The sequence below is a fragment of the Perognathus longimembris genome, chromosome 8, assembly GCF_023159225.1.
Source record: "Perognathus longimembris pacificus isolate PPM17 chromosome 8, ASM2315922v1, whole genome shotgun sequence".
Taxonomy (NCBI): Eukaryota; Metazoa; Chordata; class Mammalia; order Rodentia; family Heteromyidae; genus Perognathus; species Perognathus longimembris.
The window spans coordinates 1,047,677-1,063,010 of NC_063168.1; the positions used below are offsets into that span (position 1 = coordinate 1,047,677).

General features: G+C 51.1%; 1 protein-coding gene across 2 annotated transcripts in view; it reads left to right on the forward strand.

Annotated features, from left to right (window-relative positions):
• The window catches only part of Tmem131 (transmembrane protein 131), a 160,583-nt gene extending 151,451 nt beyond the window's left edge, over window positions 1-9,132 (forward strand). The window contains exons 36-41 of one of the 2 annotated variants that reach the window (XM_048352289.1): window positions 4,071-4,236; window positions 4,866-4,987; window positions 5,086-5,182; window positions 5,873-5,970; window positions 6,576-6,733; window positions 8,089-9,132. In XM_048352289.1, coding sequence (XP_048208246.1) covers window positions 4,071-4,236; window positions 4,866-4,987; window positions 5,086-5,182; window positions 5,873-5,970; window positions 6,576-6,733; window positions 8,089-8,373 — 926 coding nt within the window. In that variant the 3' untranslated portion in view covers window positions 8,374-9,132. Of the gene's footprint in view, window positions 1-4,070; window positions 4,237-4,865; window positions 4,988-5,085; window positions 5,183-5,872; window positions 5,971-6,572; window positions 6,734-8,088 lie in introns of both variants that reach the window. The other variant, XM_048352288.1, reaches the window with a different exon arrangement.
• The last annotated feature ends 6,202 nt before the right edge of the window (window positions 9,133-15,334 follow it).

Genomic DNA, 15,334 nt, shown 5'->3' on the forward strand with positions numbered 1-15,334 from the left:
TCCACCATGTGGGAGTGGATTTGCAGCTGGCCTGTTTGTACTTAAGGGGAAATGAAGAGGACTAAAGGTGGAATCAGGTTGAACACTGAGCTCATTTAAGGTAACAGGCGATGGAGTTGAAGTATGGGTGACAAGCACTGAAGCTGGATGCTCTGGTGAGCTGCCCAATAAACACGCTGTTGCTTTCCTCACAGTCTGTGTCTTTGGGCTGCTCTGAGGCCAGGCAGATTAGCAGGCTCTGCTGTGAAGTACCAAACAGAGCACCAGGGGAGGGGTGCCAGCCTTCCAGATACTGAGGCTGACTGGCAGTGGTGCCACCAGGACGTGGCTTCTCTGGGATGGAGGGAAAAGACAACAGGATCCAGCCCCCTGGGACTTCATCTCCATACCATATAGAAGAGAAGAGATGGGAAGTGGAAGGCAAGGGTCTGTGGCAACAGCTCTTGGAGCATGGGGGCGGTGGCTGCCTCTGCGTCCTTCTCTACTTATCCAGCAAGGTAGAGGGGCCAGGCTGCTGGGCAGAGCTCCACAGCATGATGTGTGGAGTTCATCACCAAGTCCACTGTGCACAGTTCTTCCAAAGAACAATTTGCCCTGATCCCAAGCCTGTGACCAGCCCTTTAACCTTTGCTCTGCCCCAGCTTCACTAGAGAGCTCTTCCAGGGCTGCACTGCCTATGCCATGGCCTGAGGAAGCCCAGAAGAGCCAGCCCGTTCACTGTCTTTATACCTTTCCCGTTATCCCTACCTCCTCTACTTGCCTTCTTCCCACTGCTCCCATCATCTTTTGTCGTGCAGCCAGGATGAGGTGGTGTGGTGGGGCTGCATGCAGCCTGGTGAAAGATCTCCTCGTCCAAGCACTGACCCTTATCTTAAGGCTCCCGTAACACTTGAGATACCAGGAAAGCTCTCCGTAACTTAAAAAGTGGAAAGGTAAATAGAAAGCCCTGAAGGAAAAAGAATCATCCTATTTGAAGCAAACACCATTCTCTAGTTGGGTATACTCTGTGCAGTTTTTGGCCTCCTCCTCCCCATCTTCTCTTTCAACTTGGAACATTACTACAGAAGGTAACATTTTCAGCTCTACATACTTTTTTTTCCATTTATTTTGTTGTAAAAGTAATGTACAAAGGGGTTACAGTTACGTAAGTAAGGTAATGAGTACATTTCTTGTCAAACACTGTTTATCCCCTCCCTCGTTTTCTCCTACCTTTCCTCCCCCCACCTATCCTCCCCCCAGATTGTAAAGTTCATTTCCAACATAACATCTTGTGAGTATCTCCGTTGCATTGTTTCACCCTTTGTCCTTTGTCTCGCCATTTTGTTATTCCCCTTCCCTTCCCCAAATCAGACAAACATATATACAAGACAGAGGGTACCACAATAAAAAACAGTAACAACAGAGGATAAACCAAAGGAAAAAGAAGAAAAGAAATTACCACACAGTACATTAGAAACAATACACCTCGTTTCCATATCTTAGAGTTCATTTCAGTAGCATCATTTTATATGGTCATATGTACATAGTTATCAAGCTATTGTGATCATCTGTTAGGACTATCCTGGATGTGTACTTATTATTACAAATGAAGCTATGAAATTATGTTTCTTTGGGCTGGCTTACTTCACTTAATTAATTTTTTCCAAGTCTTTCCATTTCCTTACAAATGGAGCTAATGTCATTCTTTCTGATAGAAGCATAGAATTTCATTGAGGGTGGGGTTGGGGGATTGTGTGTCACATTTTCTTAATCCATTCATATACTGAGGGGGTATCTGGGTGGTTTCATATTTTATATATGGTAAATAATGCTGCAGTGAACATGGTTGTTCTGGTAGCCTCAATGTGGCCTTGTTTGTGGTCATTTGGGAAAAGGCCCAGGAGTGGGGCTGCTGGGTCATAGAGGAACTCTATGTTTAGCCTTTTGAGGAACCTCCATACTGCTTTTCAGAGTGAACAAGTTTACACTCTCACCATCAGTGTAGTAGTGTTCCCTTTTGGCCACATCCCTGCCAGCATCTGTTGTTACTTGTTTTCTTGATAATGGCCTTTCTAACAAGGGTGAGGTGGAATCTCAATGTTGTTTTGATTTCCATTTCTTTTATGGCCAAAGATGCTTAACATTAGTTCATGACTGTATAGGCCATTCTTATTTCCTCTCCAGAGATGTCTCTTTTTAATTCTTTAGCCCACTTGTTAATGGGGTGGTTGTTTCTTTGATGGGGGTAATTATTTTGAGCTCTAGGTATATTTTTTATATGAGGCCCATGTCTGTTGTACAATTAGTATAGATCCTCTCACAATTGGTGGGCTTTCTTTTTATCTCACTAGCTATGTCCTTTGCCATGCAGAAGCTCTGCGGTTTAATGCATTCCCATCTATCCAGCCTTTCTTTGATTTGTTGTGTTTCCGGATCTTCATTTAGGAAGTTTTGACCTGTGCCAAGGAGCCCTCAACTTGGCCAGCTTTATTTTCATTGTCCTTTTAAGTGCTTCTGCAGCACTGAGTCAGTGAGCATGCCCTGACAGCCCTGCACAACCACCTCCGGACAGGCAGGCACCCTCAGGCCGAGTGTGCTAGTTACCTTTTCCATACCCGTGACAAAATAAATGCCTGATAGGAACAATTTAAAGCTTACAGTGTCAAAGGTTTCAGTCCACGGTCAGCTGGCAGCATTGCTTTTCATCATGGTAGAAGGGTATGGTAGAAGAAAGCTGCTTACCTTGTGGCAGAGAGAGTCAAGAAAGGTTATCAGAAGGGGTCCACAGACACCCTTCAATGGCATGTTCCCAGTGACTTGCTTCCACCAGCCTGGTCCATCCAGGACTGATCACCACCAATGAGGTTAGAGCCCTCCTGATCCAGTCATTCTAAACACTGCCTCCAAACTAAGATTTCAACACATGGGCTTCAGGGACATTTTATACCCAAATCATAGCCTTCGCTAAGCATAAGCTACATGGTAGATGCCAGATGATTTCTTGCAGAGGAAGTGCCCTGCAAGAGCTGGGTAGGCAAAGGTCTAAACAGTTTTGTAAGGAAGGACCTCACCACACAGTAGTGTCGTGCCTCAGAGGCTTCTGAGGATCACAAGGAGGGCCAGAGATGCAAGCAGCTTCACGTGGGGACAAGCTGTAAGATGGGTGCTGGCACTACTGAGGAAAGCAGAGTGGCTCCAGAGGCAGCGTAACTTTCAGAAGGGAAGAACTTGACTTGGTTAGCCCTGCCCTGAGAGTGGGGAGCCTTACCCAGGCCCTGAGCCTGGGGACTTGAGTACAGCAGCTGGACCTGGAAAGAATGACCTGGGAAATGGAAACAGCACCAGAGAGGGCTGTGGTTCTGGAAGTAGCATGGAGAGGAAGAGCAGAAGGTACACACTTTAGAAGTGGGGTGTGCAGTGCCAGCACTGGGCCCCTCCTTCTAGCTCTTCATAGGACAGAGTTAGCAGCACCTAAGTAGGCACAGTGAATATGCGAAGTGATTCTGCTTGGAACTGTGTGCACTTTCATCTTCAGTCTTTAGCAACCATGTATATATGCATTATCATTACAGCCTTAGGAATCTACCCAGAGCTGATGGGCTAGTAAACTGGGCCCAGAGAACACGCAGCAGGTGCACCCTGGGCAAGGACCCAGACCAAGGTGCCCTTGTCCTCCCGCATGGCGTGTTCAGCCCAGGGTGCTGCACCTGCCACAAGGAGACGCCTAGCGGACACTGACTTCTCAGGCCCCCAGGAGGTGTCTCCAGCTGCCCTTGTTGGGGTGAAGGGGTTCAGACACCGGGGCTAAGCTTACCGGGTCTCCAGCTGCCCGTGTGGGGGTGAAGGGGGCTAAGCTTACCAGAAAGCATGCGTCATCGTGGCGTGAACAGAGCAATGCATGGGAGTCCTGAGAAGCCATATACACAAAGACACAAATTCCTCATTTCTCTTTAAAAAAATTTAGACAGAACATGCATGCACTTTGTTTTCATTACAGAAGCACTTGAATTCCAGTCTTAGACCATCAAAAGTAACTCTGAAGACTATAAAAACCAAATACATTAATGAGACCTTTTGTTTTTCACTTCCAGCGACTGACAGTCTTTATAAACTTTCTCTGCAAACCCTCAACGCAGACATTTTCTTAAAACAACGCCAGACCTCACCAACACCTGCCTCTCCGTCTCCCCCCACTGCCCCTTGCCTGTTCACATCCCGGGGCAGCTACAGCAGCATCGTTAACAGCAGCTCGAGCAGGTAGGCTCTACCACCTGACGGATGTCCCCGTTGGTCTTTATACAGGGCATTAGACAAAGCTCTAGAGAGGTCCTCCATGAACGGGAGACTGTCTCTGGAGGCTAAAGACTAGGCAAAGACTGTCTCTCGCACAAGGTGCCACTTAGAAGGAGTAAGCACACAGCCAGGCAGCTTTCTAACCATGTACACTCGTGGCAAGGGAGACGCACGGGCCATGAGCACTGAGCACAGCACCACTTTCCGTCTGAATATGTCACCTTGATGGAGGGTGGTCTCACCCTGTGGTGGCTGAGTGTGTCACAGCCTGCAGGCAGGCTCAGTGTCAGCATCTTCCACCGTTGTCAGAAGAGGCAGAGACTGACTTAGAGGAACCCCAGTGGTGAGCAGGGCCTTGGGTTCCAAACACAACCAGCCAGAGCTGAGGGAGGAAGCCCGCCTTGCCTTTGATCCTCACTGCAGTGAGGGGCCTGTCCCTAAACAGATCCTCCTGTGGGTAAGCTCCCATTCACTGCTCTCCCCGGAGGCTCACTTGTCCACTGAGCTCTGCTCAGCAAAGCACCCGCAAGGTGCCCGCAATTCCCAAGACAGGCGCCCCTCAGCTCCACCCTTCTCGCTGCTTCTTCCCCAAGTGACCTGAAAACAAAGCAGCCCAGCGGAAGCAAAAGCAAGTGGACAAAAGCAGCCTCACTCCCAGGTAAAAATGGCAACCCGACCTTTGCTGCAGTCACAGCAGGCTACGACAAGAGCCCAGGTGAGCGGGCGTGCGTGCGGGCGCGGGCGCAGGGCGGGCAGCATCGCGGCGCTTTCCTCCCCGCTCGCCCTGCACTCACACAAACTCCATTGTGGCAGGTGGGAATGGCTTCGCTAAAGTGTCTTCAAACAAAGCAGATTTCTCCAGCAGCCTTGGCATTTCACACCTTCCTCTCGACAGTGACGGCCCGGACAGGTACAGAAGGCCATTGGTCGCGTGAGCATCTTCTACCCTTAGGGAGAAGCCTCATTCCCGCATTTCCCCTCATTTTCAAGGAAGCTTTGTGAGGCGTGGTCACTCGCGTCTTTTCCTGGCTGAGGGCAGAGGCGCCTGTGGCCCGCCCCCGTCCACACATGTGTGGGTCAAAATCTGTTCCCATTCCTCTCTGAGATCGTGTCTGATGTACAAGTAGAGAACCGAAGCCTAGTTCAGAGGAGGGCAATGGAAGCGCGCGTCAGACCACTCAGGGCGAATCCCTCAGCCCGGCCGTGGCACTCGGCAGCATGGGGCCCGGGCGGTCATCTCCGTTGGTTTTCGCAGGCAAATAGGAACAAAGCCTGTCAGTGCTGTCAGGGCCACAGCTAACCTTGCTCGAGTAGAAGGCGAGCCCTAGATCTGAAATCACTTTCTAATAAGCCTTCCATTACAAAGAAAAAACGTAAGCATACATAAAGTAAGACACTTGCTCCAGGCCAGGCTGTCAGTGAGTAGGAAACAGGACAAGGCCAGGAGCTGAGCCCCGTGACCGAATCCTCGTGGTAGAGCAGCCGCGTTGCCCTTCGCCTCAGCCTTGAGCATTCCCCGTCCGAAGCAGCACTCCCGTGTGTGAAGTCGTGTGTGACGGAGCCCGCTAACTGTGACACATCTTCCTCCTCTTACGTCTAGCTCGGGCTTGTGGAGTCCCATCAGCAGTCCAAGCAGCCCTGACTTCACCCCTCTCAATTCGTTCTCGGCCTTTGGAAATTCTTTTAACCTTACTGGTGGTGAGTGTTTTACACCAGATGTATAACTCAGTAAGCCTGTGAACAGAAATGGAGGGGGAGTGCAGTTTGATGTGTGAAGAGCCAGCGTGGCTGCCCCTTGAGCAGATGTACTTGAAGCACCTCTCCTTCCCTTGCGGGCCCACGCTCCGAGCTCTGCGTGCTGGTGTGAGGGGAGCAGGCCCTAGAGGGACTGCGAGAGCCGCCACGTCAGCCCCTCCAGGGGGTCTGTGTGCTGTGCACGGGCGAGGCTCCCCGTCCTCCCCCCCTCCTGAGAGGGAGGGAGGACACAGTCTGCTCCACGGCGCGCGCTCAGGAGCCTCCAGACTCCTGTCGGCCAGGCTGCCGCCTTTCTTCTTGCTATCTAGAATTAGATGTTACCATGTTAGTTTTGCATTGCTACATGGTCAGGTTTGAGGAATGTCTGCATTTTCGTGTAAGGTAATGATGAATGTGAGTTAGGAGCACAGGTCCGTGTCGTGGGTCAGAGCCCCGAGCGTGTGGCAGCTCCACGTGAGCAGAGAGGTGTACCACTGAGTCCTGTCTTGTTGTAGTGATTACAGCCAAGCCAAATGTAGACTTGACGGTCGTCTCCTTACTTCCAGAAGTTTTCAGCAAACTTGGTTTACCTCGATCCTGCAATCAGGCCTCACAGAGAAGCTGGAATGAGTTCAACAGTGGCCCTTCATATCTTTGGGACTCTCCAGCAACAGATCCCAGCCCCTCCTGGCCAGCAACTTCTAGCTCCCCAACCCACACAGCCTCCGTGAGTACCCAAGGCCTCGGCCTGGCCCTGTCGCCACTGCAGACAGCCAGTGAACAGCAAAACACACTGAGATGGGTGGGTGACGCTTCCGTGATCTTCACTGCTTTGTCTCCATCTTGCCAGTCCCTGGCTTCTTCCCAGGAAGATAGGGGTGCCCTCCAGCCTCCCCCACCCTCCGAACTGGAACACGGGGTGTTATACCATCAGTCAGGTAGACATGGGTGCTCTCCAGCCTCCCCCCACCCTCCAAACTGGAACATGGGGTGTTATACCACCAGTCAGGTAGATAGGGGTGCCCTCCAGCCTCCCCCACCCTCTGAACTGGAACATGGGGCGTTGGACCATCAGTCAGGTAGACAAGAGTGTCCTCCAGCCTCCCCCACCCTCTGAACTGGAACATGGGGTGTTATACCATCAGTCAGATAGACAAGAGTGTCCTCCAGCCTCCCCCACCCTCTGAACTGGAACATGGGGCATTGGACCATCAGGAGCCACGAAGAAGAAAACTAGAAAGTTATGTGTATTTTGTTTCTAAGAAGCAACATGCTCTGCTTCTATGCTAATTTTTTTCTGTAAAAACTCAAGAAAAGTTCTCTTATTAAGGAAAAATAATTGGTTTCAGTCTCCACAAAATTGTAACAGAAAAATATGACCCCACTGTAATTACTGGGTTGTCGTCAAGCAAAGTAAATTATATGTGTAGGATTTAACTGGAGCTATTTTACCTGCTCATAAATTTTACTTTCATAAATTTCAAAGTTTGTCTTCACCACTTGTATTCCTCTGGCTTCAGTTTTAAAAACACCTTGACCAGCAAACTATGTTAAAGGGTCAGGAAATCAGTGCTTAAAGCTTTGCAGACTGTGCTATTTCCACAGCACCTGTTCAGCTCCACCGTCTAGGTACAGAAATAGCAGGGCCAGAACACATAAGCAGCTCACTGTGCCCATGGCGATGAGTTCTCCAAACCAGGCCGCCGTTGGCCAGCCCTTCTTTGGAAGATTGCAGCTGTCTGCCCAGACTTGGCACATGTGGTTTAAACAAAATAAGCCAGATACCATGCCTATAATTCCAGCTACTCAGGGACTGAGATCCAGAGAGCCGCATCACCACTGGAGGTTAGCTGGGGCAGGAAAGTCTGAGAGACTCCCTCCCCGAAATAATAGAGCAAAAAACACCAGGCTGGAGGGGCGGCTCCAGCTGAGCAAACTAGTATGAGGTCCTGAGTTTAAATACTGGTACCAGAAAAAAAAAAGTAAGTACAAAACAAAAGTCCCATTTTGTATACAGCTTCTTTACTCGCTTCCTGCCTGTCTCTTCTAATGCCCATCTCTGGGTGTTCTGTTTGGTCACAGTCCATCCTTGGCAATACCAGCGGCTTGTGGTCCTCCACTCCGTTCAGCAGCTCCATCTGGTCCAGTAACCTCAGCAGTGCCCTTCCCTTCACCACGCCAGCGAACACGCTGTCCGGCATCAGCCTCATGGGCACAGAAACCACGGCCGCTCCCCACGCTCCTTCCACCGCCGGTCCCTCCGACGACCTGGGACAGACCTACAACCCCTGGCGGATCTGGAGCCCTACCATCGGGAGGAGGAGCTCTGACCCCTGGTCTAACTCGCACTTCCCTCATGAGAATTGAACTTGAAATTAGGCAAAAACAAACAAAAGTGGGGGCCCCTCATCTAGATCATGAGACATCTTATTAAAGGCTCTTACTGCTGTTGCTTCCCACTCCCCCCCCTCCTCATCTTTGCAAAACAGACTTCAGCAGGGCAGGCTTATTCTACTTGCTTCTTTCAGATCTTTCTTGCAATTATGATACTATGAGATTTGTTGTTGTGCTTGTAGAGAAGTCTCAACTCAGCCACAGACCACTAAGCAGTGTCCATCTGAGAACCTTAACCGCGCCCACCCACTCCTCCCCACGCGTCTCCCCGGGCTTTCTGATCGGGGTGAACACAAGTCTGGCATTACAGCCTAGGGAGGAATTTGAGTTGATTCAGAAGTCCTGGCATGTGACAATTTTACTAAATTACCGTTTGTTTTTTAATAATTTCACAATATTATGCGCCAAGATCTAATTTTTAAAAATGTATGGGGACTTTGTGCTGAAAATACAGAGTATTTTTTTAAAGTAAGGCTGTCTTGGCTTAAACGCAGATTACAGAAATGTAAGTCAATTTAAGAGCAATGGATGAATGTAAAAACATTCAGCGGAGACCATACGCATTTTCTGTGCTGTTTGTACTTGAGGTATGTAAGATTTGTATACCTGAATTTATTTTAAAGATAAACTGAAATGCACATAGCCAAGTCTTGATACAAGATTGAATGTGTATTTCTTAAAAATACAACTTTGTGTTGTACTTTGAAATAAATGATGCTTTTTTCAAAAGCCTTGAATTGTTTTGTCTTGCTTTTTCTCACAGCGTGATGAGCCCTGGTATCATTGCCTTACCCTCTGGCGTTGACACATCAGGTTGGATTTGTCTTAGCCGGAGCCTGTGAAGGCATGAAGTTCCCATGGTAACCGCTGAGGGCCCCTGACCGAGAATCACCTCAAGCCTGTCTCTAGGGATAGCTTTTTCCCCTGACACTGTCTCACACAGAAAGGCCTTCAGAAAAACCCAAAGAGTTGCTCCTGTTTTTTTTTTGTTTTTTTTTTTTTTTGCCAGTCCTGGGCCTTGGACTCAGGGCCTGAGCACTGTCCCTGGCTTCTTCCCGCTCAAGGCTAGCACTCTGCCACTTGAGCCACAGCGCCGCTTCTGGCCGTTTTCTGTATATGTGGTGCTGGGGAATCGAACCTAGGGCCTCGTGTATCCGAGGCAGGCACTCTTGCCACTAGGCTATATCCCCAGCCCTGCTCCTGTTTTTTTAACATTTACTTTGTATTGAGCGCCTGGCTAAAGTGTGGGCTGTCTCCATTTTACACTCAGCTCCTGGGAGACTGAGGGAGTTGTAAGCTGGCTGATAAGCTGTTCCTCTTCCCAGGAGAGGGCCGTGTCCGGCCCATAGTGCCTGCACCCAGCCCTTGCCTAAGGAAGCCCTGGGACAGCGGGAAGACGGCACGGTGGGGAGGCAGCGGAGCCCCGGGGAGGGCTCCCAGCCCAGCCGCGCTTCCTCCAGCTCTGGACTGGGGGAGTCCACGAGAGCAGCACTGAGTTCGCGGTGGGTAGGAGACTTGGCAGCAGCCATTTACCCACTGGCAACCTAAACTGACAGAGCTGAACCCCAAAGTCAAGCCAGACGGAAGCTGCCTCTGTGACGCCGAGGGACGGAGCCGCAGGCGGGCAGGCAAGGTGGAGCTCCACACAGATGCCAGTGTGGACGGTCTGGCATTGAGGCCTTGGCAGACACGGATCAGCACCCATGTAGTCCATCTCTCAGAGGCCTGCCTGCTCCGACTTGCTGTTTCCGTGCTCATATTTCAGGTCTATTTTAAAGCTAGTCTTTGCTAAGTAGCTAGGATACGCTAAACATAAGTGTTCTGTTTGAAGTTAGTGATGTCATTATGGCATCAACCCCCAACGAAAGTCAAGAGAGTTAGTGGAATCACCGTGGGGTGAGGTTTTGACTCTGCCCTTGGCTCTGATCTCCACCAAATTCATTAGAACCAGCCACGGGATTTCAACAACTTGCGATTGGTCCCAGAGGACACACACACCCAGGGATGTGCACAGCTGGGCGGGCGGCTGGCCTTGCACGACCTTGTTCACACAGTCTCCCATGTACACTTACAAAGCCAGTATAGTTAAGGCTTCAGAAGCTCCACCGAAGCTAGGGTCTGTCAACCGGTGGCCTTCATAAGAACCCTCCTTAAGAAAGTACTTGGTCACCCCACTACTTCAGTGGGGTCTGAAGGGGGGCGCGTCTACACAGGCAGGAGTCCCAACAGACTGTCAGCGGGGTGCACGGCGCTGACTCCCAGCCCATTGGGATAAGAGCTGACCTTTACACAGTCGCCTAGGTTGGAAGGGGTCTCCTGGCGACGCCCAGTGCACCCCCAGGGTGCTGGGGGCAGGAGCCATCTTGAGAAGGGAGCCATCGTCAGAGTCTGGGCTGCTCGGGGGGCCAGAAATCCTGCACACGCCTGCCCTGGGACTCCGCAGGCCCGCACTGGCGCTGCCTTGCAAACCCAGCAGCAGTGACCACGGCCTTGCTCCCACGGGGAGCGGCCAGTGGGGCCAAGACACGCAGCCCGGGCGGCCCCATGGCGGTGCAGGCCACGCCGTCTGCCCACGCTGCGCCATGCCCGGGCTTCTCACCGTGCGGAAGGGAAGGGTGGAGAAGCCGCCGTGGGGCCTCGACCCACCAGAGCACGCGCAAGACAACCAAGCCCAGCTCCAGGGTGGCCCCACCCCAAGCGCATGACGTGGGCCCAGGCGGGAGGAGAGCCCTGGCCATCGCCACGGTCCCCGCTCACCCAGCAGGACGTCCCCAGAGCTCCTGACCTCCCTGCTCACCCAGCAGGACGCCCCCAGAGCTCCTGACCCCAGCAGGACGCCCCCAGGGCTCCTGACCCCAGCAGGACGCCCCCAGGGCTCCTGACCCCAGCAGGACGCCCCCAGGGGTCCTGACCCCAGCAGGACTCCCCCAGGGCTCCTGACCCCAGCAGGACGCCCCCAGGGCTCCTGACCCCAGCAGGACGCCCCCAGGGCTCCTGACCCCAGCAGGACGCCCCCAGGGCTCCTGACCCCAGCAGGACGCCCCCAGAGCTCCTGACCTCCCTGCTCACCCAGCAGGACGCCCCCAGAGCTCCTGACCCCAGCAGGACGCCCCCAGGGCTCCTGACCCCAGCAGGACGCCCCCAGAGCTCCTGACCTCCCTGCTCACCCAGCAGGACGCCCCCAGAGCTCCTGACCCCAGCAGGACGCCCCCAGGGCTCCTGACCCCAGCAGGACGCCCCCAGAGCTCCTGACCTCCCCGCTCACCCAGCAAGACTCCCCCAGGGCTCCTGACCCCAGCAGGACGCCCCCAGGGCTCCTGACCCCAGCAGGACGCCCCCAGGGCTCCTGACCCCAGCAGGACGCCCCCAGGGCTCCTGACCTCAGCAGGACGCCCCCAGAGCTCCTGACTGGCGGCTCCAGCCAGGGCAGGCACGGTGGGGACCTGCTCCCCCCCACCCCTGTCAGTGCACCTGAGATGGGGGTCACCCCTAGGAGCACAGACGGGGAGGGAGGCGCTCACGCAGTGACTGGGAGCCCGTGCACGGGTGCTGCTGAGGGCCCCCACGTGAACTGTGCCCCGCCTGGCCAGCCCGGCCCTCAGCCACCGACGGCCCAGCCATTCCAGGAGCACAGAGGAGCCACTGCCAACCCCAGACGTGGCTCCCCAGCCCCCGCCCCCCTCCCCCCCCCAACGGCGGGCCCCTCTACTACAGGACGGAGAAAGAAGCCCCAGGGTTCTCTGTGTTCCCTCTCCTGTAATCCGCAGCACTGCGGTTAATGTGTGCGTGTGCACCGGGACGGGCTTGCGCCGGGGGCTTGTTCACTCCTGCCACACCACGCGAGCCCCGACCTCCCGCGTTTGGCAGCTCACTGGAAGTAAGACGCGCCCGTGCTCTTCCTCCCCTGCTCGCTTCAAGCGCCGTTCTCAGGTCCCGGGCTCCTGGGGCTACAGTACCCCCGAACCCCTATTTATTTTAATATGGTTATTCGTGTTTACCTTTATCTAGTTTACTTAGGTGCTTTTCTGTTTCCTAAGATTTTTCATCTCTTGCTCTTTTCCTTTTCCTCACATACTTTTTTTCTTCTATTCACCAGGTTACTTTTTCCCCTTTACCTGCCACTCATTTATCTCATCTCGTAGTTATGTTTCCCTTTATTGCTTTTTTTTTTAACTTCATGATTTACCCTACATTATTGTTGTCACTATTTTGTAGGGTTATCGGTGAGATTTCAGCTTCCATTAGATTTTTACTTTTTCTTTCTGTATCTCATTTGTTTTGGGGTTGCTGCAGTTACAGTGCCTTGAACTCTCCTGAGCAGCTCTCCAGAGAAGGCAGTTCAGTGAGACTATCCCAATAAAAGCCTGAAAACGTTATCCATCCTAACAATTGTACAAATAACAAGAAATACGAGATGTCAAGGCAACATCAAGTGACTGGATAGAACGACAGGCTTAGTGGAACCTTTGCTCATCACTGATTCAGTCTCCTCTTGCTGTCCTAGTCCAGTGTTGAAATGAGCGTTAATGCTAGCTTCGCAGAAGCATTTTTCTGTTTCATAGGAAAGGTTGAGGACTATTGGGTTAGTTCTTTAAAGATCATGTAAAATTCAACTAACTCTGTCAGGCCTGGGATTTTCATTGTTAAGAGATTACTTACTGCTTCAATCCCATTGCTCGCTACAGATCTATTTAAGTGGCTATAGGTCCTTTAGGTTTAATTTGGTAGATCAAATACATCTACAAGTTTATCCATTTTTCTAGATTTTTCTAGTTGATGTGAACTTCATGATCCTTGGGATTTCATTGGTATTTATTGTAATTCCCATTTTAGTCTAAAATTTTACCAATTTGGGTCTTTTTTTCCTCCTGTTTTAGTTAGATCAAATAGGAGATTACCAATATTATTCATCTTTTCAAAGAACCAACATTTTGTCTTACTGCTGCTTTGCATAGTTCCTTTTACTTTGTGTGTGTGTGTGTGTGTGTGCGTGCACACATGTGTGAGTCCTCAGGCTTGAACCCAGGACTTTTGCACTGTCTCTGACCTGTTTTTGTTCAAGACTAGTGCTCCACTACTTGAGCCACAGCTCATCTTTCAGCTTTCTGGTGGCTACTTGGAGCTTCATGGACTTTCTTGCCTGGGCCAGCTTTGAACTCTGCTAATCAGGCTTCAGCCTCTCCTGAGTAGTTAGTATTATAGTTGTGCACAACTGGTTCCCAACTTTTGTATCATTTTTAAGGTGTCCATTTTAGTAATATTTATTATTTACTTTAAACTAGTTTGGGGTTTGGCTTATTTTTATTTTTCTTGGAGCTTGAAGTATGTCATTAGGCTATTTCTTTGTGATTTCTCTTTTATGAAGATGCTCATAACTTATAAACTTTTAGCACCACCTTGTGTTTTCATTTTCATTAGGTATTAAGAACTTTCCTCCACTATTTCGTCGATGACTCATGGGATGCTACTCAGGCTCTATGTGTTTGAATGCTTTCAGCCGTGTCCTTTGTTGTTGAGTTCTACTTTAATTCTATTATGGTCTGGTAGAATACAAGGAGTTAGCTTTGGGCATGGTTCAAGTGGTAGGGCACTTGTCTGGCATACATGAAGTTCTGGTTTTAATTCCTAGTACCATCAAAAAAGAAATCAAAGAATTAAATGCAATGAAGTTAGAACTTTAAAAAGAGAGAGAGAACAGAGGGGCTGGGAATATGGCCTAGTGGTGAAGTGCTTGTCTCATATACATGAAGCCCTGGGTTCAATTCCTTAGCACCACATACATAGAAAAAGCCAGAAGTGGCGCTGTGACTCAAGTGGCAGAATGCTAGCCTTGAGCAAAAGGAAGCCAGGGACAGTTGTGCTCAGGCCCTGAGTTCAAGCACCAGGACTGGAAAAAAAAAAAAAGTTATTTCATTTTTTTCTGTATTTGCTATGACTTGCTTTGTGTTATAAAAGATCATTTGAACTCACAATTTTGCATTTGATAGGCAGGCACTCTACCACCTCAGCCTTTTTTGCTTTATTTTTCTCCAGTTTTTGCCCAGCGTGGCCCCAGACCACAATCCTCCAACCTATGCCTCCTGCATAGCTGAAATCACAGACACACACCACCACCCTTGGCTTATTTATTGAGATGGTGTCTCACTAGCTTTTTGCCTGGACCAGCCCCAAAGGGTGACCCTCTTGATCTCTACTTCTAGAGCAGCTGGCATGACAAGCTTGTACTAACACACACACACACACACGCACACACACACGTGCGGTCTCACACTTTCATGAAGGTGACGTCTAGTCCCTGGTCAGCAGCTCATGGCTTCTCCTTCAGAGTTGGACCTACCCCTCCTCTAGAAAGCTGGCATCTGCCAGGTATCGGGTGCTACTGGCTGGCTCCGAAAGGTCCTCTGGGAGTAAACAGCCCCACCAAGGAGGGTAGAGGTGGATAGCGGGAAGACCCTCTGTGTAGCTCAGGAGACCTATGAAGGAGATCTGCTCTAGACTAAAGCCAGAGCCCTCCACGGCCCTCCACGCCACTACCGGGGAGAGGCAGCCGGAAGCTTCTCTTTATACACTTAGACACTCTCCTGCTCAAATCCTCCATGGCTTGACCCGACGTATCTTCTCTTTGCAGCCAGTCCACCAAGAGAAAATGAGGCAGGCGCTAGGGGGCTGAGCAAGGTGCTGCCCCGCAGGGGAATCGGGGCTGAATGCATACGGACGCCGTGAGTAACACGCGGGTGAAAGGCGTTCTGGATGGCAGCAGTAGTGAACACAAAAGGGCAAGAATCGATGTAGACATTTGGGGATTTGGTCCGATCCCGCAAACAGTCCTTCCCTGCAGGACACAGATGGTCTGGAGCCTTGGAGGTGCCGCAGACGAGCCCGGTGTGCGATGAGCTGACCTCGGCTTTGGAGGCAGCGCCACCTTGTGGCCACG